This window comes from Hippopotamus amphibius, chromosome 13 (genome assembly GCF_030028045.1).
Source record: "Hippopotamus amphibius kiboko isolate mHipAmp2 chromosome 13, mHipAmp2.hap2, whole genome shotgun sequence".
NCBI classification, from domain to species: Eukaryota; Metazoa; Chordata; class Mammalia; order Artiodactyla; family Hippopotamidae; genus Hippopotamus; species Hippopotamus amphibius.
The window spans coordinates 97,203,893-97,229,894 of NC_080198.1; the positions used below are offsets into that span (position 1 = coordinate 97,203,893).

The 26,002-nt window shown below is 40.2% G+C and overlaps 1 protein-coding gene across 11 annotated transcripts in view; it reads left to right on the top strand.

The window, feature by feature from the left end:
• Positions 1-25,229, top strand: part of C1QTNF7 (C1q and TNF related 7) — a 108,462-nt gene extending 83,233 nt beyond the window's left edge. For 3 of the 11 annotated variants that reach the window (XM_057706406.1, XM_057706405.1, XM_057706404.1), the window contains 2 exons: positions 18,035-18,280; positions 24,250-25,218. In XM_057706406.1, the coding sequence (XP_057562389.1) occupies positions 18,043-18,280; positions 24,250-24,881 (870 nt within the window). In that variant the 5' untranslated portion in view covers positions 18,035-18,042 and the 3' untranslated portion in view covers positions 24,882-25,218. Of the gene's footprint in view, positions 1-9,911; positions 10,034-17,725; positions 17,932-18,034; positions 18,281-24,249 lie in introns of those variants that run through there. The other 8 variants (XM_057706401.1, XM_057706397.1, XM_057706398.1 and 5 more) reach the window with 6 other exon arrangements.
• The last annotated feature ends 773 nt before the right edge of the window (positions 25,230-26,002 follow it).

The following is a 26,002-nucleotide window of genomic DNA, read 5'->3' on the forward strand; positions in this document are numbered from 1 at the left end:
AACTGAGCTGAGCACACCTAGTTTTTCCCAAATATCCCAAATTGGTCCATTCCACCTTCCCTGGGGTAGAATAAATAAAGAGGTAGAGTGCTTCGGGAAATCCCTCCTCCTGAAGACCAAAGGAGCAGGGAAAAGGCAGTCTCTTCCACCATCATTCCCTGTCCCTTCAGTGTTAAACTTTGAAGTAGCATATTTTAATAGAAGTTTCCCATTCTCATTGCTGTTGTGTAGAATGTCATTAAGACAGACTCTGAAGCGAAAATGTGAATAGTCCTTGGATTTTCCCATATGGGTAAGGTGATCACTAGCGAAGGCGAAGGTTTCGGAGTCCAGCTCTGCCCCTTACCAGTCTTGCCCATCTGTCCCTAACCTCAGCCCCCTCACTTATGGGGAAATCATGGCAGCTACCTCATGTGCTCTTGGTAAAGAATAAATAAGAAATGCATATAAAGCACTTAGGACAGTGCCTTGCCACAATAAAACTCTTGATAAATGGTAACTATTTTTTATTTTCTATTATTCAAAGATGTGGCATCTCAGAAACAACATTAAGTGTCCATCAATGGATGAATGGATAAAGAAAATGTAATGTATATATAAATATGTGTGTATATATGTGGAATATTATTCAGCCATTTAAAGACAAAGGAGGTCTTACCATTTGCAACAACATGTATGGACCTTGAGGGCATTATGCTAAATGAAATGTCAGACAGAGAAAAAACAAATACAGTGTGATCTCACTTCTACATAGAATCTTAAAAAAAAAAAAATGAACTCATAGATACAGAGATCAGATGGGTGATTGCCAGAGGCGGGGATGGGAGGTAGGTGAAATGGGTGAAAGTGGTCAAAAGGGACAAACTTTCATTATAAGACAAATAAGATCTGGGATGTAATATACAGCATGGCAACCGTAGTTAATAATACTGTATTGTATATTTGAAAGTTGCTAAGAGAGTAAATCTTAGAAGTTCTCATCACAAGAAAAAAAAACAATTTATAACTCTGTATGGTGCTAGATGTCAACTGGACTTATTGTGGTGATGATTTTGCAATACACGCATATATGAAGCCATTATTTTGTACATCTGGAGCTAATAAAATGTTATATGTCAGTTATATGTCAATTTAAAAAAGAACACACATGCACCAGAAAATAAATTTTTTCAAAAAACAGAGATACGGAATCCTATGCCAAATATTTCTCAGGGAAATGTGCAAATTGAAGTCAGTGCTACAGGAAGCATAGAAGTGGTAAAACAAACACACAAAGTTTTCGTTCCTGTGGTTTGCCTTCCAGGTTAGGTTTTCCCCTGACCTCTTTTTTCCATCTGCACCGTAGTGGGGCTGGAGGTGGCCATGCCCAGCTGTGCTGAGGTCCTGCCCCAGGGCTGACAGGCTGCATCCTGTGCGTGCTGATTCTTAAGTTCCCAAGGCAACAAACATCACCCTGTTAGCCTTCACATCCCAAGATTCCAGGACTCCCTAACTTTGTAAAGAAGCTGCTGCATAACACAGGGAGATCAACTCGATGATAGGTGATGATTTAGAAGGCTGAGACAGGGAGGAGGGAAGGAGTCGCGGGAGGAAGGGAATATGGGGTTATATGTATAAATACAGCTGATTCACTTTGCTGTACAGCAGAAACTGGCACAACAGTATAAAGCAATTATATTCCAATAAAGCGCTTAAACAACAACAACAAACAAACAAACAAAAAACCCATGCTAGTTGTCTCGTGTCTCCTAAACAATCTTAGGACGGTATGACAGGTTATGTTAGCAAAAGCCAAACATTGCACCTGGTAGCAGGATCACCCATCTTCGACATGTGGCAGGACTAGAGGCCAGCTCTGCACCATAGTCTTTCCCGGAACCCACGGGTCCATAGACAGGCCTTTAATGAGCTCAAAACTTCTTGGAATTTCTGCAACAAGTCATCAGAGAGCTCCCCAGTGAACTCTGAAAACTTCACTGAGAAAGCCTGACAGCTGCATAAAATTGCATTTCAGAACTTTTAGTGCACAATGTAGCAGTTTGTGAGTAAAGTGCTTTTAAGACACTTCTGTCTTCTCTAAAGTAAGCCCATTTTTTGTTAAAAGGTCTCAAGGGCTGATGAAGCTGCACGGTGTCACCCACTCTGTTATTTATTATCCAAGATGATAAAAATTCCTAGATTTTCCTGAAACAGTTATGAAATAGATATATGATGTATGGAATTTGCTTCAAAACATACCAAATGCAGGCGTAGGGGATTAGTGAATAGGGGTATCGATGAAATAATATTCCCCTCGGTAACTCTTGAGCTGGGTGGTCAGAGGCACAGCAACTCGTGTTCCATGTGACCTCTACTTTTGTGTATGTTTGCAATTTTCTGTAACTTTTAAGAATTTTCTTATGATTTAAAATATAAGAAGTGGTGTTTTGGGCAGAAAGGTGAAAATCAAGTATTATGATCTGGGATGACACTACCACATTAATTCTCAATTATCCACAATAATAGATATTTGTGTGTACGAAAAATACTGCAGTGTCTTCTCTGTGTGAAGTCAGGAATCAGGTCCTGGTGATGGGCTATGCGGTGCAGAGGAGAGAATCTTGGAAATGATACAGTGGACCCGAGGTCTAATCCTTGTCTTATCCATAAATGGGACCTTTGGAAGGGTCACATTTCACTGAAGCTGTTTTCTTCTCTATAAAACGGGAGAATCAGGCAGATGCCCTCAGAGGCCCCTTCCTTCCCTAATGACTTGAAATTCCCACTGGAGGGATCTCTGTGGCATTAGAATCCTGTCTTCCTCTTTCAACGCATCTCCTGGGCCGGGGGCGGCACCTGGTACACAGTAGAGGTCAATGACATTTGTTCATTCAATGAGTGCGTGAAGTGCCTTTATTTTGTATATGCAGACCACTTTTCTCACAAGAACTTACACCTTTCTCAGCAACGAAAGCAGATTCAGTTCATAAGCCAAATGAAGTCTGTATAGCTTATTGAAGTCACCTCAACCAGGCAGGAAAGTGGCAGCAAGCATCACCTCTATTTGTATCAACTTCATTATTGTAACAGACTGGGGTTTAAGGAGAGTTGACAGCCTGCCCCATAAAACCCAGCTCAGGATAAAGACTAGAATCTTCCAAGGCCAGCAGAGCCTTGCCTGTTCCAGGTACATCCTCTCTCTGAGCATATGCTCTCCTTTGCTCTTTTCAATGACCTTCTTTCTTTCTTTTTTTTATTTTTTTTATTTTTACATTTTTAATGAGGTATAATTAGAATTAAAATGCACCAATATTAAGGGTTTAGTTCAATGAATTTTGACAATTGTATACCCCCACATAACCATCACCCCAAATCAGATATATGTTTCCATAATCCTCAGAAAGTTCCTTGAGCTCCTTTGCAATCAACCCCAAGCTCCCATCCCACCTCTACAGATTAGTTTCACCAGTTCTTGAATCATTATTTATTTTTCTGTGACTATTTCTGCTTAATATGATGATTTTGATATTTACCTAAATTTAATTAATTAATTAATTTATTGGCTGCATTGGGTCTTCATTGCTGCACACGGGCTTTCTCTAGTTGTAGTAAGTGGGGGCTACTCTTCACTGTGGTGTGCAGGCTCCTCGTTGAGGTGTCTTCTCTTGTTGTGGAGTATGGATTCTAGGTGCATGGGCTTCAGTAGCTGCGGCACACAGGCTCAATAGTTGTGGCTTACAGGCTTAGTTGCTCTGCAGCACGTGGGATCTTCCTGGAGCAGGTCAATGACCTTCTTTCAAAATCATCCTCTTCTACCTCAGGGCCTTTGCACATGGCATCCCCTCAGCCTGGAAGTGTTTTCTCATTTCTATTCCTGGTTAATAATTGTCCCCCTTTTATATTTCAGGTCACATGTCATTTCTTCAGACAAGTCCTAGTTCTCGACTAGGTTGCCCTGCTAAACACTCCCATAACACCCTTTACTTTCTCTTCAGAACACTCTCCAGAGTGTTCTGAACTTATCAAATGATCATCTATGTCCTAAAAATGACATAAATAAGAAACAACTTCATTTTTCTCCCATCAATTTTTCTAGTCAAATCCTGTTGGATCTCTTTCCCTGCCTTTTTGTGGCAAATTCTTTAGCTTTCTGGTCACTTTGAATGACAGGAACAATCTCATTAGTCAGTGGTGACTCATTTTCAGAGATTAAAAAGACATATTTAAATCAACACTTATATCACATCCAATAGAAAGCTTGTACCCTCCAAGGCTTCAGGGCAGAAGATGTTATACTTTTCTCTCTTGCCCCATCTCTGACCCCCTGCTTCCACACTGGGCATGTCTAAAGTCAGGTCAGAAGGGAAGAGAATTAGACAAATGTGACTATGGTACGTTTACTTAACAGGTGCTTGTGTGGTTCTTTTCTGGCTGCCAATACCTGCTTGGTGCCCTACATATTCAAATGCTGGCTCTCTCTGGTTGAACAATTCCTGGGGCCATTAGAGGCTTTCTGAGGGAACCTCCATGCTGTACAGCTTTCTGATATGGGTGATAAACTCCTTGGGTGATACTCTGCATTGCCCCACATCATCCTCAGCTTCCGCACTCAGTGATATACTGGATGGCTCCTTACTGGCTTCCTCATCCTAGAAGGACTCCCTGCTGGCTCAAGAGGTCCCACCTAAATGGCCCAGACCCAGCGGCCACCCTCAGCACCATCTTCCTCTTGGGAAATTCACACACCCTTGCCTCTCCAATAACAATTTCTATACAGCTCTCTCTCACCTCCAAACAGCCTTCTGCCTTCAGAATTCTCTAATTTCTATGATCACGTAAGACATCAAACTTTAGGGGTAGGTCAAGCTTTCCCCCATTTCTCTGATCCCATGAGAACTGCAAGGCTTTCAGTATCACAGCTCAGTTAATATCCAACTGGAGAACAAGATGATTTCTTTCTTGCAGGCACCTCTAGTATTATCAGTGATTTCCTGGGGTCCTTGCCACTAGGCTGGAGGCTGGGAGGGTATTATTCCTCCACTTCCTGCCTCATAGGAAGGGAGGAGAGAGGTCCTTGGCTCTCCCTTAGGAGCTGATAACTCTCTGCCTTGACGACTTGCTTCAACTATTCATTCGTTCTAAATTTCTAGTTTTCTCTTCCATGGGTAAACGCGGACGATGGCTGATACCAGATCCAGCTGGGTTTTGGCAAGTCATAAACGGATGTGTGGGCACTGCTTGCCCATACTTCTCGACCTTGAGTCCTCAACTGAAACTCCAAGATGATGGAAACTCCAATTAACATCTGTTAAGCTTAGTCTTATGCTTATCTGATGAACATCTGTCTTCCCTACGAGACTTTTTCTCTCTAAGGACTCCATGTTTGCTCCCCATTGAATACCAAGATCAAGCACTCAGTATCTGACATATAGTAGGAGCTCAATAAATAGGTAATGAGGTGATGAATAAAAGAACAGGATGAAAGAGTGAGAAGACCAGATCAGATTTATATCACTGACACTTCCTAGCTTGGAAGGGGGCATGATGTGAGCAAAAGTAGATAAAGTAAAGATTCCCAATTCCTGACTGCCTGTTAGAACTACCTACGGAGCTTTTGAAAAATATAAGTACCTAGACCTAATCCACTGGTGTGCTGATTCAATAGACCTAGTTAAGAATCCGTGAGTTAAGATGCATGAGAGATCCAAATAATGTGCTGGGAGGTTCGAGGGAAGGCAAGGCTGTACCTGCTGATAGCATCAGGGAGACTTTCTGGAGAAAGCGATGCATAAGGAGGACAGAAGGGATCAGATGAAGAAAGGGGCATGGGAAGGACGTGGCCAACAGGGACTTGCAAGCCAGAGGAGGTGATATAAGCAAGGCACTGGGGCTAGAAAGACAAGATTAGGTTCCTGCCAGAACGCGGCGCTGTAGGGGGAGGAGGGGGAGGAGTCGGCTGTGCAATTCACCTGACGTCACATTGCGTGGATGCAGGAACCTGGTCTTGAAAAGTCAGCAGTCCCCTAGGGAGGCACATTGTACAGTGGTTAGGTGGGCCAGTGTGGGTCAGACTGTCCAAATTCCTCATCTACAAGAGGAGGATGATAAAGTTACTCACCTGAAGAGGTTATGGTGAGGATTAAAGGAGAAAATGATGTAATGTCTTAGCAGAGAAGCTACAACCTTTTTTTAAAATAATTCTAGTACCTAGAATTGGCTTATATACATATAAATTTCTAGTGCTGTCTTGAGTTAGCTTACACCAGCTAGCAAGGGCCAACTCCGCACAACTTTGCATTCAGTGAAGATCAGGTTGGTAGCTTGAAATTGGCCGTGATGGGAGTATTTATACCAAGGAAATTGACAAAGCTACCAATCCAAACCTTATTCTTGAGAGCCGGTTCACCAGCATCCTGTGAGATGCTCTGTGAACATTGATTGGATTAGTCTAGACTGTACTGAATTCAGTTTGAAAGTCAGTTAAGGCTACAGGAAAACAAAAGTACAAGCTGAGAGGAAAAAAAAAAAGTCTGCCCAGGAAAGACAGAATAAGACCTTGGCTTTGGTGTGAGTGGCAGGTGAAGATGTAATCCAACTTTTTACTCTATGCCAATTCTCCCTTCATCATATTTTTCTTCCCATCATTTTTTTTTTTTTGCCACTGTCTTTAAAATAAGTGTGAAAATAACTGAGTGAAATAGGCAATAACAAGCTTTAGTTACATCTGAGGTCTGAACGCTTTAGGAGACAATTTCAAAGGTTTTATTCTCTCTGTGACAAAGAGTAAATCCAGGAAGGCATAGATTATAATGTTATCTGAAATGAAAAATAATGAAGAAGAAATCAAATATTGCAGAACAGAAAAAAATACTGTGATACCTTAATAACATAAGAAACCTTACCATCAAACACTGAAGGGAATTTAAGAAAGTTATGAATTATACAGAAAAAGCAAATGTGAACACCCATTAATTATATCAACACCTGGCCAAGTTAAGACAGAAAAATAAGAACACATCTACATCTTTTGGAGGCCAAAAAATTCATCCATTTGTAAGCTTTTTGATGGAGACTGTGCCAATCCAAAGAAGAGTGAATGAGAAAAACCCTTTAAGATGTCATCACTTACATGCATCCCAATATTCATAGCAGCATTATTTACAATAGCCAAGAGATGGAAGCAGCCTAAGTGCCCACTGGCAGATGAATGGATGAAGAAGATGTGGCATATATATACAATGGAATGCCACTCAGCCATAAAAGAGTATGAAACGTTGCCATTTGCAGCAATATGGATGGACCTAGAGATTATCATACCAAGTGAAGTACGTCAGAGAAAGACAAATATCACATGATATCACATATGTGGAACCAAAAGAAAAAGATACAAAGGAACTTATTTACAAAACAGAAACAGACTCACAGATATAGAAAATAAACTTCTGGTTACCAAAGGGGAAAGGGGGGGAGGGGCAAATTAGGAGTTTGGGATTCGCAGATACATACCACTATATATAAAATCGATAAACAACAAGGTTCTACTGTATAGCACAGGGAACTGTACTTAATATCTTGTAATAAACTAAATGGAAACGAATCTGAAAAAAGAATATATATAAATATAAATATGTTATATTTATGTCTGAATCATTCTGCTGTACACCAGAAACTAACATTGTAAACCAACTATACTTCAATAAAAATGGTCATCACTTGTATACAAATAAATGAGCATATCTAAAGGCTGGCACCCGAGAAATTAAAATTATAAGGACTGTTATTCTAGTCCAGCATTTTGGAAGACCTCAGAGGGGAGTATGGGAAGATTCCTTTAAGTCAGATAGTCGGGGCTTTCTTACACATGGCAGTGGGTTGTTCTGTGGTGTTAGGCTAGGAGTGAACTCATGAAAGCATTCACCTTCTATGACCTGTATGCCAGTTCGAGTTCAAGTGCAGCCATGACATTTTTTTCTCCCAATTACTTCTCAGGACCCCATTTGCTTTTATTAGCAGGTAGACTAGTCAAGATCTAAATCCTCCCCTCCATGAACCATCTAAGAATTCTAGGGGCTTTCTTGGTTCAGATGGGGTCATTTCTACTCCTAACCCAGGCAGAAAGTGAAAAACAAAATCTTTGATGGTCCACTTGCTCTGCTTCTTTAGCTGCCACCAAACTGCCACACTCTAATTCTTCAGAGTCTAGTAGATGCTTGTCCATTTGTAGGAGAGGCTCTCTCTGATCCTGACACTACCCCCTTACTAAGCTTCACTATAATGACCCTTTTAAATCACTATCGTGTGTCCAACAACTGTTTCCCAAAGGACAGCCATGATGACAGAATGACTGAAGGCGCACGGACTTTCAGCCTCATCCACATACTCTACCAAAGCCAGCCACCCCCAAATCCTTTAGGCCTTTTGGCCCAGATTCTCACATACCACCCAGTCAATTCCATTCCGTGGTCCACGGTGTTCTTTCTTCCCAGCAGGCTTCGGACCAGGCCAACCCTGTCGTCCATGACTGATTTCTTTAAATTTGTATCATGAAAATAAGGAACTGGGTCCTCGGTTCCCTCCTTTCCAGAGGCCCTGGATGCTTTAAGTAAATAATCTCAACCCCTCTCCAGCCAAGGGTCCCTGAGAGGAAAACCATCAAGCCACTACCAAGTGCCTCCCCTTATGCACTGAAAGGGTCACTTGAGTGACTTCTCTCAGTAACAACAAGTATCTCCTTCCAGGAGGCTTGTGTCTCTACCTGTGGGTAATGTATAGAGTGGGTGACATTATTTTTTAAGCTCCACCTCATCAGGCACGAGATGAGAGAATACTAAGAACGGCGAGAAAACTTAGCAATAATCAAGGACAACCATTTCATTCTGAGGATAAGAAAACAAACCCAGGACACGTCTGATCAAGATCCTACTCTAATTTAGCAAAAACTGTGCCTCACTTCTACACTCAAGGCATTGTTTTTATGACCCTAAATTGGCACTCAGATTTTGGACAGTCAACAAATTCAAAAGACTATGTCCTCCAGATGGGAAGGTGGATAGCTAAGGCAAAATAAAGCTTTTTGGCGTGGGGAGCCCACCAATCTTCTTGGTCAAATTTGTGATTCATGCCCACTTCCCCAAATGAAAGTATTTCTTCCAATTTGCATTCTCAATAGCTTGAGAAGAATGGTGGTGAAAGCGAGACAAAAAACAGAATTTTTTGGTCAGTTCATTTCCATAAATGCCTTCATGAATTACATATTCCTGTTGCTAAGGAGACACATGAAGTTCGTATCAAAAGGACGAAAAGAAATCGATTGCACTGAGGATGAGTTTTCGCAGGGTCTGGGGACCCATTCGGCCCTTTGAGTTGTGATCCGTTCTCTATACGAGCAAAGACCTATTAGTCTTCTGAAAATATCCAGTCATTTATCCATTCAGCAGAGAAGAAAGAAAACAGCCATACGGTCTTCATCACCCTCTTTCATGCTGCAGCACATAGGATAAAGGACCGATTTCCTGCCGTATTTACCGAGAAAGGGACACCTCTCCTTGTTATCCCATGAGACAAAATCTTAAGCCCAGAATCTGAAGATTCTACATTGAAAATGCTCAAATAGGACATAACTCTTTTCTCTAAGTTAACAGCTAATTTCCAGTCAGTGAGTAATTTTTTTCCTGAAACATCTACTCAGTGGAAAACAAATGAAGAGGGAAAAAATTAAGTAAACAAATCTGAAAACGAGGTCACGACACACAGAGATGGAGGCGCTTCTACCCTTCACGGTCAAGAAAAGCAGGCTCTGTCAGGTTTATCTCAAACAAAACCGTGGTTTTAACTGGCTCTGATGGAGCCTCACCCGAAGAATGACTTCCAGTGCCTCTGGCTCTTTGGGACTAAAAGAGAGAATTATTTTTAGCACAACTATTTGGAAACCTCTGAGAACTTGGATCTGTTTTTCTGTCTGGTACCAAAGCAAGATTTTCTCTGAGCTCTCATGAAAGATTCTCAGTCTCTTGTGGATTTAGAATTGTGGAGCAACCCACCATCCCAGAGCAAGGTATTGTGTTTACTCTTTTTCTTAGAATTTTGGCAGATGTAGCTGCGATGTCCCGTTTCATTATGGTAGCTTTCGAGTTTATTAAACAGATGGTTCTGGAAGAAGCATCCATGAAACTGAAGACCTGGGTTCAAATCTCTGGTCTGACCCTAGCTTTGTGACCATAGACAAGTTACCTGACTTCTCTAGACATGGGTTCCCTCTCAGACCTACCACAAAAGGGTCTTGGGAAGATGATACGGGCTGAATGTTGCTCTGTAGGTGACAAAATGTTTGACAAATGTTAGGACGGATTACTGTGGTGACATCCCAGCCTTTTACATACAGCAGCTGGAGCTTTATAAATTATGAACTGTTGATAAGAATAAATATTGATGAATATTTTCCTTCATTCAACCTCTGTCAAGCCTCTACTGTCAAGCCTGTGTCCTAGATGTAGGTGTTAGAATCTATATTTTGGTGGAGAAAAAACAATATTAGCCGTGACACAGTGTGGCCGTGTGGTCTTGCCAGGTGGAGGAGAGACAGGAGAGGGAAGGGATTCTGTGGAAGAAGACCGGGACCCAAAGGCAAAGCCGAGGAACAGCAAACAGAAGGCTGCGGGGAGTGGGCACCTCGGGTCCCATCCTGTCCTTCTCACAGTGCACGCCTAGTGCAGCCAGAGGAGGACAAAGCCTGCTGTTGTGAAATTCCTTCCCCTGCGGGCCAAGGATGTGTCTCATCTTGGCCACCATAGTTACCTATCCCCCTCCTAATGACTTCCAGGCAAAACACATTTTCGACTTGAATTAGTAATCGAGCCCTTTGCCATGAAGTAATGTTAGTTTCCCTCACATGATGTGAGGGAAAACCCAAGTGTTTGGAGACAAAAGAGCTCGATTCAGATCCTGCCTGGGCCATTTTTAGGGCTGTGTGGACTTGAGTCTTCAGACTCTCCATTCTCTTGTTTGTAAAGATAATAGCACCGACTTCTAAAAAGTGGTGTGGAGACGGAGTAAACGGTGTCTTTAAAGCACAGTAATGAGAATGCTGGTAGGTTCCATACATCCCAATAAATCTGTTTGTTAACGTAGTTTATTTGTGGTTAAATATACACAACATAAAATGTGTCACATTTACGTATACGTTTCTATGGCATTAGGTACATTTGCAATGCCGTACGACCATCACCACCATCCGCCTCCAGAACTTTCCATCTTCCCCAACTGAAACTCTGTCCTTGCTAAACACTCACTCCTCATTCCCCTCCTCCCTCCAGCCCTTGGCAACCACCATTTTATTTTAGTCTTTACCACGTTGATTATTCTAGATGCATCATATAAGTAGAATCATATAATATGTGTCCTTTTGTGAGTGGCTTATTTCACTTGGCGTTAAAGTCTTTAAGATTCATCCATGCTATAATTTGCCAAAAATTCCTTCCTTTTAAAGGCTGATTAATATTCCATTGTATATGTGTACCACATTTTGTTTATTCATTCTTCTGTTGATGGACACAAGTTGCCTCCACCCTTTGGCTACTGTGAATAACGCTGCTGGGAACATGGGGGTACAAACATCTGAGCCCCTGCTTTCACTTCTTTTGGGTACACTCAGAAGTGGAATTGCTGGATCATATGATAATTCTATGTTAAATTTTTTGAGTAATCACCTTACTGTTTTGTACAGCAGCTGGACCATTCTACATGTCTGTCAGTTACATTTTGAATGGTTTTCACACATATATCAGATTTTCATTATCCTTTCATCTGTTGATGGAAACTTAGTTTTCTCCCACATCTTGGCTATTGTGAATGAGGCTGCCATGAACATCGGGGTGCACGTACCGTTTTGAATTAGGGTTTTCGTGGGAATTCAGATATCTCTTCAAGGTAACGATTTTCATACCCTTCAGATAGATACTACCCCAAAGTGTGATTCCTGGACCGTATGGTAGTTCTATTTTTAATTTCTTGAGGAATCTCCATACTGTGTTCCCTAGTGACTGTACAAGTTTATATTCTCACCAACAGTGTACAGTAGTGTTTTTCTCCATGTCCTCACCAACACTTCTCTCTTCTCTTTTTGATGACACCATTCTAACAGGTGTGAGGTGACAGCTCGTTGTGATTTTGACTCACATTTTCCTGATAATTGATGTTGAGCATCTTTTCATGTACCTGCTGTCCATTCATATGTCTTCTTTGGGAAAATGTCTATTCAGATCCTTTGCCCATTTTTAATTGGATTCATTGGGTTTTAGTATTGATTTATATGAGTTATTTATGTATTTTGGATATTAACCTCTTATCAGATACTTGATTGGCTAATTTTCTCCCCCATAGGTTGCCTTTTCATTTTGTTGATCATTTCTTTTGCGGTGCACCTTTTTAGTTTGATGTAATCCCACTTCTTTATTTTTGCTTTTGTTGCTTATGTTTTGGTGTCATATTCAAAAAATTGCTGCCAAGACCAGCGTCACAGTGCTTTTTCCCTATGTGTTCTTCCGGAGGTTTTATGATTTTAGGGCTTACATTTAAGTCCTTAACCCATTTTGAGTTATATTTTTGATTGGTGTGCGATAGGGTTCCAATTTCATTTTGTTTTTTTTGCATGTGAATATCTAGTTTTTCCAACAACATTTATTTATTGAAGACTATATTTTGCCTGCTGAGTATTCTTGGCTCCCTTGTCAAGTATTAGTTGACTACATATGCATGGGTTTATTTTATTTTATAATAAAGAAAAACCATGCTATTTACAGAAAGATCTCAAACTATGGACACATTTTCTAAAAATTGAATCTTTGCACTGACTTATTCAGTATTTCTCCAAATATTTTCTATAGATAGTTTAGAAAAAACAAAGGGTTCTATGACTAAAAAAAATTTACAAAACATTATATAATACATTCCTGCCTTACAGATTCAAAATATACATTAATATGAACGCTTTGAAATCTACAGTGCCACAAAGTATTGGGTGGGCCAAGAAGTTCATTCGGGTTTCTCTATAACATCGTTGAGAAAAAACCCGAACGAGCTTTTTGGCCCACCCAATAATTTTTTATGTTTAAAAAATTAAAGATCTGTTACTTTGTAATCCTTACAGAAAAATAGGAGAGTCATTTACAATTAACATCCAGGACAGATGTGTTCAAATTAACATTTCCAGAGCTTTGATTTTCTAACTCCAAAGGAGCACACTAGTGGAAAAAAAATACATTTTACCACATATTCTACATAAATTTACATAATTCAGTGCAGTATTTCAAAGTGTTTTGCACGAGTAGTGACTGCTAATGTGTATGAGGTTTATTTCTGTAGTTTTGAAAAAGTTCTAAAATTAGAGTATGGTGTACATTGAGTTGTATATTTTAAATTGGTCAGTTTTATGGTGTGTAAATTAAATCTCAAAAAGCTGTTTAAAAATAATGTAATGTGTATAGAGCTATGACTCACATAGTTTACTCCCAGCCAAAATAACCAAATTCATCACAAACCAGTGGGACAGCGGATGAGGGATGGATTATTTAATACAAAGTGTTGAAAATACAAAGTTGGATCCCTACCTCTCACACTTTTATCAGGAAAATTCCAATGGCTCCACTTTTAAACACGAAAAAATGAAACGAAAACTAAAAAAGGTGAGAGAATTCTTTTTATTATCTTGAAGTGGGGAAGGCCTTCTAAACATGAGAACTTGAACCTCAAAAAATGTTTTCAAGATAAAAAGATTTTTAAAAATACATGAATGAAGTGCAAAAACAAATTGGAAAAGCTGTTTGCTGCTCATGTCATAAACCACGTGCAAAGAATATACGTATGCGTGTCTACTGCACTATTATTTGTAATAGCACAAGAATAAAATTATCCCAGGTATCCATAGGTGACATTAAATATACTACATCTTTACGATGGATATTCTGTAGCCATAAAAAAAAGGAATGAGGCAGCTCTATCTATATACTGATATGGAAAGATCTCCAAGCTAAGTAAAAAAGCAAGGTGCAGGAATTTGCCTGTAGGGGGAAGGACCCACAAGAAACTAGCAATAGTGATTGCCTCCAGATAGGGAAACTACATATCTAGAAGACTGGGAGGAAAGAGAAGAGATTTCCTTTTCATTGCACATTTTTTTTTAAATTTTATGAATGTGCATGTTTTATCTATATAAAAAATAAATATTATAAATACTCGAAACTATACAAAATTAAAACAACTTAAGTCCTTTAACTGTATTTCTTAAACAGATACTGTAAAAGGGACCCATAAACCCAGGAATATTTATTTAAATCCTCTGTTTCCGCTTTCTTTTGTAATATTCTCATATTCTATAATTTCTATCTCACTTTTTCCCCAAAAAATCACACATCCCCCTCCAAAAAAAAAATCTCCTCTGCCCCCAGCCTAAATTTTTTTTGTACCAAAATCTATTCTAGGTCATTGGAGACATCAATGGCTATGACAAAGATCTCTGCCCTCAAGGAGCTTACATTCTATCTATAGCGATATTAAAAAATTTTAAAGCATAATAAAAATAAGAATAATCTAGTAAATAGGGGATGATGAGTACAATGGAGAATAGACTAAATAGAGCAGAATGAGGGCAGGTCAGGGAGTAGGAGAGAGTCGTTTGCAATGTTAGATAAGGAGGTAAGGGCTGGCTTTAATGAAAGGGCAGCATTTGAGCAAAGACAGAAGCAGATGCTGGAGGGAGACATCCTCCATCATCCAGAGTTCCAGACAGAGGGAAGCAACAGTGTGAAGGCCCTAAAGCAGAACATACCTGGCATCTTCGAGAAACATCAAAGAATCTAGTGTGACTGGAGCTGAGGAAGTGGGAAGGAGAGTAGAAGATGAAGTCAGGGAAGTAAAGAAGGAGGGCAACTAGGGCCTTATAGACCATGTACCATGAGGCTTTTGACTTTTAAATGAAATGAATAATGACTACAAAGTGATGCCAGTGTAGTTTTCCATTATAACCCACATCCCCTTGTCATCCTGACTACTTGAGTCCCAAGCCTTGACCAGCCGCTCACCATCACGTCATCATCACGCATCAGGCACCAGAACACCGTGTCCCTCAATTCTGATGAGGAATGTTAATGGATAACCATTTTAAGTGCCTTTCAAAGTATTCTAACGGGGAATGCTTACAGCATTTAGACCACTGTGCAGACAACATTCTAGTGCATTTGTCAATGAACCGCAAATCGTTTGTTCAATGAATACATCTGTTTCATTTGTTTTAATTTATCCTTTCTATGAGCACTTTTGCCTAGCTCTTGGAAATATTAATGTCCTTTCTTCCAAGCACATGCTTAAAATTTCTGCATTCTCTTTCCATCATAACCTCAACTCTGACCACACGCTGCCTCATAGACTGATCCCCAGCTAGCGGCGTGTGTGTTCTCAGCGCCTCCACCAGTGTCTGAGATGCCACTGCCCAAAGCACCTTTTCACCAGATCATTTCAAGTCCCTCTTAGGACCAGCTCCTGACCTCAGCTACAGCATCTCATTCCGTGTCTGGTTAAAAGCCTCCCTGTAAGTATCTGTCCTCCTCTTGCAAATTCCTTCTCAAAACTTCCTCTAATCAGTGTTTTACAAAGGGAAAGAACTACCAATTTAATCATCCTGCCTTGTTTTAACTGGCAAGGGTTTGGATTAAAAGATTCTTTCCATTTTCTTTCATCTGAGGCACCTTTGGAAGGGCTGATATGTTTATCAGATCTGCTGGACTTTTCAGAACATGCCTTAATCCCAGTTGAATAATAGGATAAATTACTCAATAGAATTTTGAGTTTGTGTTCTATAAGCGGACAGAGCATAGCAAAAATGTTCTCTGATTTTTTTTTTTTTTCGGTGAGGGGCAGGGGCACTGGTAACATCGAGATTTGGTCAAGGATATAGATCCTGTATTTGCATAAGTTGCTTCAGCTTTTCACTAATAAGATTTCTAGGAATCAGATTTATTTCGAACCACATGTGTACACTGTGTTTTTCTCAGTTTGTCATTGCTATGCTCTGGCAAATTTCTGGATCTAATTCCAAGATGTTGCAATTTCCCCTGGGTGCCGTAAAAGTGGTACAGTGTGCTGGTTAGTTTTCTGATGTGGCTGTCAAAAAATAAACTCTATTCAATTGCTTTCCCCACATGTTATGATTATTTCCTTTCGGCAAGTATATGCGAGGCATATACATCAAACACTATACAGATTTCTTTTTTATATTATTCTATTGACCTATAGTTGATTTACAATGCTGTGTTAATTTCTGCTGTACAGCAAAGTGACTCAGATATATATATGATACATATATTCTTTTTCATATTCTTTTCCATTACGGCTTATCACGGGATACTGAGTCTAGTTCCCTGTGCCATACTGTAGGACCTCGTTCTTTTTCCATCCTATATATATAATAGTTTGCCTCTGATAATCCCAACTCCCAATCCTTCCCTCCCCTACACCCTCTCCCTTGGCAACCATGAGTCTGTTCTCTACATCCGTGAGTCTGTTCTCTATATCCATGAGTCTGTTTTTGTTTCGTAGCTATGCTGATTTGTATTGTATTTTAGATTCCACATATAAATGATATCATATGGTATTTGTCTTTCTTTTTCTGACTTACTTCACTTAGTGAGGTAATCTCTAGGTCCATCTGTGTAGCTGCAAATGGCATTGTTTCATTCTTTTTATGGCTGGTAATATTCCACTGTGTGTGTGTGTGTGCACGCGTACATATATATATATTATCCATTCATCTGTCGATAGACATTTAAGTTGTTTCCACAGATTTCCTAGTAAAGCACAGCTCCAACCAGGCAAAAACGGCTCATTTACACCATCCCAGAACCACATGTATACTTCTCCCACCCAAGATGCTGACAGCCCTAAGAAATTATCTTACAAAATCTAGTGTCCCCAGCCTACACTATCCACCCCTCAGCCTTTATGTCAAATATGATGTAATAAGTGACCCATCATCCTCAGCAGCAAGGCTTTGTGGAGGGAAAAACCAAAACTTATTAGATCAGATCTGAAGAGATTTGTTGCCTGCTTCACTTGGCGCACCTGACAACATGCATGGTTTAATTTCACTCAGGTCTTTAATTGAGCCCCAGTACTAACAGCTTAATGGGACCCTATGGCATTATATCCTGCAGATTTTAAATTAAAGTTTGAGACATCCCCACTCAGGACATGCACTGTACTCCAACTAACACTAATTGGAATTACACATGATTATCAAGTGAAAAACATGATTTTCCTGAAAATGTCCTTTCCTTTCTTTTGCTTTAAAAAGCCTATAAATTCTAAGAAAACTACCATAGATGCATGGAAAGATTAGATATAAAGATTTCTATCCAGCATGGTGTTTATACTGGCAGAAAACTGAAAGCAAACGTCTATAATGGGGAATGGTGTACATAAAGAACGGTAGAGACAAATGCAAAAATTTTTTTACTGTTATGAATAATTTTTGACATGGGAAGATGCTCATGACATATTGTTAAGTGAAGAAACGTTGAAGACTTGCGGGAATGTCATAATATCACTTTTGTTAGTAGCACAGAAAAAAAAAGACCAGAAGGATGTATACGTCAAAATGTAACGAGTAATTATCCGTGGGTGGTGGGACTAATGTTAATGTTTATCTTATTCATTTGCATCTCTAATTTTCTTTTTTTAAAATGTGTGCTTTTGCAAGAAGAAAACCTTGTTTTTCAAAGTCCGTCATATTCCTGCAGAAGAGAAAACGCAACAAAGTCATTTATTTTGGAATTTTTTAAATCTTCACCAACTTCATCTCCACCAGCCCTCGTGTGGGGCACTGAGAACTCTCTATCAATAAAGTGCTAATAATTTTCAATGGAATTATGAGGGCCAACAGGGTCTTTAGACACACATGGAGAGGTGAGCCCTGGGGTGAATTGTTGCAAATACCCATTCTTGTGTTCAGTTATGCCAAAACCCCCACCTAAGAGGGTGCATTTATGTCCGTGTGTTTCTCTTCCAGAGCCAAAGATGTTTGTCTTGCTCTATGCTACAAGTTTTGCCATTTGTGCGAGTGGACAGCCTCGGGGTAATCAGTTCAAAGGAGACAGCTACTCCCCGAGATATATCTGTAGCATCCCTGGCTTACCTGGACCTCCGGGCCCCCCTGGAGCAAATGGTTCCCCTGGGCCCCATGGTCGGATCGGCCTTCCAGGACGAGATGGTAGAGACGGCAGGAAAGGAGAGAAAGGTGAAAAAGGGGCTGCAGGTAATGAATGAAGTTCCATAAAACACCCCTCTGTCCCCCCCCCGCCTTAAAATGACTCCCTTGCTTTGTTGCTTTTTCTAATGAGAATTGCCCTTTAAATCCCTTCTCAACTTCACCTTCATTAATCATAACAACTTACTGAGTCCTACTGTGCTTCAGCTACTGCTCTAAACCCTCTGCCCGCATTCTCATGGCATGGTAATGGCCACTCTTTCAAAGGGACGTGGTCACGTTTCACAGATGAGAACACGGAGCGGTAGCATGGTTCCATGAACTGCTGTAGATGGATGTGCACGGCTAGTGACTGGCAAAGCTTGATTCTCCTGGAACATCTGATGCCCGTGACCTCTGGGCTGGTACAGCCAGCCAGCAATGGCTGCATGCAAGAGGGCGTGGATGGATAGACAGACAGATGGACGGGGAGGAGAGGGAGAGAAGAAGCAGGGGCAGGAATTAGGAGCCAAAAGCACAGGGGCCATCCTGCTCTGCACTTGTATCCAAAGATACAAAAGGCTTCCAGGTTTTACATCACAAAGGAAATGACAATAGTACTGTATAGCCCACCTCTCCTAGTTCAACACTCTCCCACCTGTCCTATAGCAGCTGAAACATAGATGTCTTATTGCTCTTTACAGCAACACAACTGTCCCCTAATCCTTCAGTAATTGTCACTATTTTCCCACAAATAAGTTGGCCCATGAAGCTTACCAGATTCTGCAATCCTTCCAAGTAAACCGAATAGGAATTCTAGGGAGGCTGTGTTAACCCTCAAAGAGGAAGATTTGGATGGACTCAATCTTTGAAAACAAGTTTCTGAGCGTAAAAAGGTGGCACAAAAGATAGGGGAAAAAAAATCAATAGATCTAAGAAATACATCTCTATCTAGTTATTGCATGTGACTTACTGGTGTTGTGTGAAACAATATCATAATATACATTCAAGTGATTAGATAATAATTTACTGCTGAATTTGGCATGCAGAAAATATTTGGCAAAATCAGCAGCTACTGAATCTATGACCCTTAATCAACACTAGATAAAGTATCTTTAGGTAAAGTTTCAACCTCAAATAAAAAATTTTCATTTGGAGCTTACATCTCATCTTTCAAAGGCTTTATTTGGTAATACCCATGAACACATTTACTGCTCTGTCATGGTCATGCATATGCTTGAAATCCTATAATAACACCAGGATCATAGTTAGATATTACTGGCCCTTTTAGCTTACTGTGTCTGGAAGCAATAATGGAGTGGTCACACAAACATTCACTGGAGTCAGACATGACTCCTTCAGCTACTAACTTAGCATCTTTGAGGAAAAAAGCCTCTTTGAGCCTTGGTTTCCTCATTTGTAAATTGGGGGTAACAAGTGTGATTGTGAAGATTGAGGTAAACAATACGTGTGAAACACTCAGTGCAATAAGGGCCACGTGAGAAGTGTTCCGTACATGTTTGCTGTTATTGTTTATTACACTGTGATCTGCAAAGAGTAGTCGTAGGTAAGTTTGTGAATACCCAAAGCCATGTAATGAGCCCGAATGAGCTGCCCATTTCCTGAAGTAGTACTAGTGTTATTTACAGACGTGTATACGGATGTGCACTCAGAGAAAATGGAATGCTTGTAATTGCTACAATTTTAACCATATATGAGGTCAGCTGTCCCCCACCGTCATCAGTCCATTCATTCATCCATCATTCATGCGTTTTCCATTCAACGAGTCTTTTCTGCACTTCTTGTTCTCCAGTATTGTTCTAAACCAGTGTTTCTCAGTCTCCACACTAATGATACCTGGGTCCAGATAATTATTTACCATGGGGTGGCTATCTTGTGCATTGAATGACATTCAGCAGCATCCCGTTTGATGCCAGTGGCATCCTCCACCCCAAACTGTGACAACCAAAACTGTTTCCTGGCGTTGCCAACTTTCCTGGGTGGGCAGTGCTTAATTGCCCCCAGTCGAGAACACTGTTCTAGGGAATGCAGACATGAACAAGACATTGTCTCTGCCTTGGATAAGCAAACATTTGGGTGGGGAGGCCAATATAGAAACACAGAATTATAATATGTCACCACCACCATCACCCTCATCATCACCATCATCACCATTAATTAAGAACTGACTGTGCGTCGGCAACATCACAGTTAGTACTTAATTTCAGCCATAACCTTATTAGCAAAAATTATAACCAATAATAATAAGAATAATGTTACAAATGACAAAATTGAGGTTCAAAAGTAAAAAGACTTTCCCAGCCTTAGTTATTTAAATTCAGTGTGTAATCTGTCACACATAGTGAAGTAAGTCAGAAAGAGAAGGACAAATATTGTATGCTAACTCACATATACGGAATCTAAAAATGGTACTGATGAACTCAGTGACAAGAACAAGGAAGCGGATACAGAGAATGGACTGGAGAACTCGAGGTATGGGAGGGGGCGGGGGGTGAAGGGGAAACTGAGAAGAAGCGAGAGAGTAGCACAGACATATATATACTACCAACTGTAAAATAGTCAGTGGGAAGTTGTTGTATAACAAAGGGAGTCCAACTCGAGGATGGAAGATGCCTTAGAGGACTGGGGCAGGGAGGGTGGGGGGGACTCGAGGGGGGGGAGTCAAGGAAGGGAGGGAATACGGGAAAAAAAAAGAAAAATAAATAAATAAATAAATTCAGTGTGTATTGATACGTATACACATGTAAGGCTATACAAGAGTTAAGAAAGGTAAGAATGCCTTTGTGGTCAATGAAGAGAAGCACAGCTCAGTGACAAACAATAAAAAAAGAGCCCTGTGGCTTTGAGAATTCGCTTTTAATGTGGCTGGAACTGGACACAAGTTGGCCGGGAGCTTCTGCTTCCTGTTTCCCCTTTAATACGATGCACGTCTTCTCATTCATCCCCATCACGTCCACCTCAACCCCCTGGCAAGGTCAAGTATATGTCTTGTCCAACTTCCCTACTCTAAATGACACGTGCAGAGTTTATTATACTGAATTGTCAATTTTCTGTAAAAATGTCTGTCTCCCTCACTCATCTATAGCAATTGTTGTGGTAGCGTATTTTTTTAATTTAATTTAATGTGAATGTACATCCATATAAGTATCTTCAAATAACACTAGAAACCACCCCACAAACAGATTATTCCCTTTCATTACATGGCTTAGGATATTCATGAACTTAGCTACAGCCCATATTTGCAGATCACAACGTGATAACAGCTAACTTGAGGGTAGGACAGGTGTCATTCAGGTCAATGGCGCTCAGCCCCTAGCACACTGCCAGGTGTGTAGTGGATGGTCTATCAGTATCAGATGGTTTAGATAGGTGTTTGCATGAACACATCCATCTGTGATGGATGGATAGATGGATGGATGAAAAAAAGGAAGTGGCACTGAAGAAAAAAACCCTTGGAAGTTCACTTCATGGAGAACTAAGGAGATCCTTTCACTCCAAGCTTCAGTATCTAAGCACAGACTAACATTTCATAATTCTCCTCTCTACCCAGCATATGTCTGACTGAATAGGGAGAGGAGAATGATTTCTCCCTTCATTCCATTCTTCATTCATTGGCTTTTATCACAAGGATAAATCCTTCAGGCAAACAGAAAGAATTAGTATAAATTATTACAGCTAGTCCCTGATTATCTAACTCCCAACAGTTCAAAATATTAAATAGTTATAGAGATCCAAGTGTTGAAATTCTGAAGACATTTTCATGGCTAGCACTGCAAAACTGCATCTTAGTATTTACAGTTTGGTCTCAAAGATTATTTTCACGAGGGTGAGACCTCAAGCAGTCTAGTCCAACATCTTCATTCCAAGGACTGGGAAACTCATGTCTGGGAGATAAAGCCCCTTCTTCACACTCACCTAACTAATCCATGGCTGAATTAGGGCTTGTCAGGTCTGCTGAGTTACTGTTTACTACTTTTCCCACTGGGTTTAGAGTGGATTTAGATCCAATTTCTTCATAGTACAAATGGGGCATTTGAAACTCAGACAAGAAGTGACTTGCCCAAAGTTATAGAGGCAAAGGAATTTCAGTACATGATGAAATTTAGTGGTAGAAATTGTTACTGATGCCAAAATGGTTTTTATTGGTGTATCAAAGTCACTGATGAAGAGGGCAAAAGTTAGTTCCTCTTGAAAATAAATAACAATGTATAAGATGTAGTCCTGGATTCAAAAGTTAATTTAACAGTAAAATAGTACTCATATTTCTTTTCCACCTAAGAGAAGCAAAACAATGAAAGATTAGACTATTCTGGCCTTATTTCAAGAAATAAATACCAGTTTGTTCTGGCTGGGGCTAGTGGAATTTCAACTTAACAACAAAAGTCATCGAGAGCTGGAGGATGGTCCTATGATCAGTAACAACACTGATCCTAGTCACCAGAAAAGGGTTGCATTTATTATTAGCACTTTCTATGCATCATAAGTTATTAAACAACCTCTTTCTAAAATTGCTGAAACAAAATACTTGATGTTTTAAGGGTAAAGCTTTAATTCTCCTGAAATTTGTATTATCCAGAACCCTGCAATGCTAAATTTGCCACATAACTGAACAATGATCAAACTCATACATCGATGTATGTGTACTATTCAAATAAATATCAGAGCACTATCAAGGTAAAAGGTTTAGCTTAATGAAAGTTCCTGAGAACAAATACATAGTTAAAGTGCACTCTATAACAACAGTATACATTGCCCGCCTACCAAAGTGCATTACAAATTACCAATAATTTGGATATTTTTCAAGAAACTATTTATGAAATGGACTTGGCCATAGAATTGAATGATGTTTTTTATGCTTTTAAGTCACTGTTGTTACATATATGTTCTAAAAATTATATAGATTTTTCTTATCACTTTCAACCCGTGATCACGATTTCTCTGCATTTAGCCTATGGTTGCTCTGTAGATACAAAGATCTGAACAAACAAAAAAATATTCCTGTATGATGATTTTGAATTTGTTGAAATCCTTTCATAATCCTTATGTCTTTTCTACATATATGGAGACCCAGAGAAACTAAAAGAGTTGCCTAAAATAATACAACCATTTAGCTGCAGAGCCAAAAAGAATTCAAGTGTTTTTATTTCAGTCCCAAAGGTAAGAGGCATTTGGATGAAGGAGAAACATCATTAGGCTAAGACTTGGATTCCAGTCCTAGTCTTGCTGCTGAAGCAAGTTTCTTCACCTCTCTGGGATTCAGTTTTCTCCTCCAAAGAAGAACTCCCGCACAGTGTGGCAGTCACTGTTGTTTGATTATCGTGATATAGTAAAGAGCCCTCGCTGTGGTGCACTTTACAAATGACACTCTGGCCACTGCCCCGGGAGATGTCCGGGTGCCAGAGTCAGGCAAGCGTGAGTTCAGATCACAGCTCCATCACTCACTAGCTCTGTTCCCTTGAACAAACTAAAGTCTCCATGGCTCAGCCTTCTCATCTACAGTGGAAGTAATAATAATTATTAGTTTATAAAGTTGTTTCAGGACTTAAAGAAGATAATGCATGCACCTAAAGCACTGCCGCTGGTGCATAGTAAATGTTCAGTAAGCTTGAGTAATCTCACGCCGATTAACTTTTTATTTATTTTTCTGTAAGATGTTACAGAAATACCTGAATGAAATTTTTGGCCAACCCAATATTACTAATCCTGATAGAAGTAGAGTGGGACATGAGACCAAGTAGCCCCTAAGGATTCATCTTGTTCTGTTTGCCCCCATGACCTCACTCTGGGGTATAATATCATCATGCACCTTGAATTCCTGCTATACTGATGAATTTCTCTGTGTCCAACTTAGCAGCCGGTAATCCATCATCAAAATGATGGTTACTTATTTTAAATTAATTATTTAGTAGTATACTGTTGGAAGCTGACTGAGAAGACAAATTCAGGATATGTGGGCATGTTGTTTGTGGTTCTATACTTACAGAAACTATTAATTAAACTATAAATTCTTTTTCAAGGTTTGAGAGGTAAGACTGGACCACTGGGCCTTGCTGGAGAGAAAGGGGACCAAGGAGAGACTGGTAAGAAAGGACCCATGGGACCTGAGGGAGAGAAAGGAGAAGTAGGTCCTGTTGGGCCTCCTGGACCAAAGGGAGACAGAGGAGAACAAGGGGACCCGGGGCTGCCTGGCGTCTGCAGGTGTGGAAGTATAGTGCTCAAATCTGCCTTCTCTGTTGGCATCACAACCAGCTACCCAGAAGAAAGGCTACCAATTATATTTAACAAGGTCCTCTTCAACGAGGGAGAGCACTACAACCCTGCAACAGGGAAGTTCATCTGTGCTTTCCCAGGGATCTATTACTTTTCTTATGATATCACATTGGCAAACAAGCATCTGGCAATTGGGCTGGTGCACAACGGGCAGTACCGAATAAAGACCTTTGACGCCAACACGGGAAACCATGACGTGGCTTCAGGGTCCACAGTCATCTATCTGCAGCCAGAAGATGAAGTCTGGCTGGAGATCTTCTTCACTGACCAGAATGGCCTCTTCTCAGACCCCGGTTGGGCAGACAGCTTGTTCTCCGGATTTCTCCTGTATGTTGACACAGATTACCTAGATTCCATATCGGAAGATGACGAGCTCTAATGAGGACTGCTGGTCTGAATGTCCAAAGACACTTGTGGCAGACACGTTGATTTAATCTGGGGCTCTGGAAGGTGGGACAAGCAGAAATGAGATCCAAAAAGACTCCCATTCAGATTCCAGAGGATTTACAGACAGTTCTAGCAGAATCTATTAAAACAAGTTGAACCACCAAACCATTGAAACCACACCAAAATGAATTATATAAAACAGTAACCCCAGCTATGTTCTCTAAAAAGCGATGTTCATAAATATTTAAACAAATTAAAGACAATGTTACAAATTTTCTGTTAAATTCCCTGAGTGCTAAAACCAGCTGGCAATGATATTGTCTCATTAAATCTTCATAAAGTTACCTTTTTGCCTGTTATTTAAGAGAATCATAACATTCCAAAGCCCCTGACAATTCTCAAAAGGCTGTAATCAGTAAAACAAAACAAGGTAAGAGAGGCCAAGTAATTTCAAGCAAGCTAAAGTGAAGTGATTATTTTGTTGTATTATTCCTTCCTTCATGCTGGTGTATATTCACTCCACAACTCTAGTGAGCCTGTATGATGCTGAGTCAGATTTAATAACGAGTTAAAATAAAATCTCTACCTTCATACAGGCTATTGTGTGATGCACACACTCCCATAACTCAGCCTGTTGAGCACCATGTCAAATAGATTGACTGGATGCTGGAGGCACCAGGGACCTTCTGTTCCCGGGGGTGGGGGCCAGAGGAGATTTTACACATGGAAGGACACTACATGTGCTAAGGGGTGTATTGTTAGGTCGGTGGGAGGTATGCAAGTAAAGCAAGGGGTTCAGAAGCTGCGTTCTCCTCACCTCATTCTCAAAACACCATTGGTATTTGCAATCAGAAAGGGGTGAAAAAAATACCCTGGGAGGGATAATGAAAACGAAGAGAAACAAATTCCACAGACCACTGAGTATACCATTCTCCTGAATCCTTTATTGGGATGGTCTCCCAGGACAAAGATTTGTCCTCTTAGCTTTCTCAAGATAAGGGCACTACTTTACAGTATAGTAAGACATGATTTCTCCTGGATTTCCCAGGTGTTGAATTCCGATAAAGCAAAGCATATGACCACTGATTTATGAGTGAATTGATGGGAGGAGTG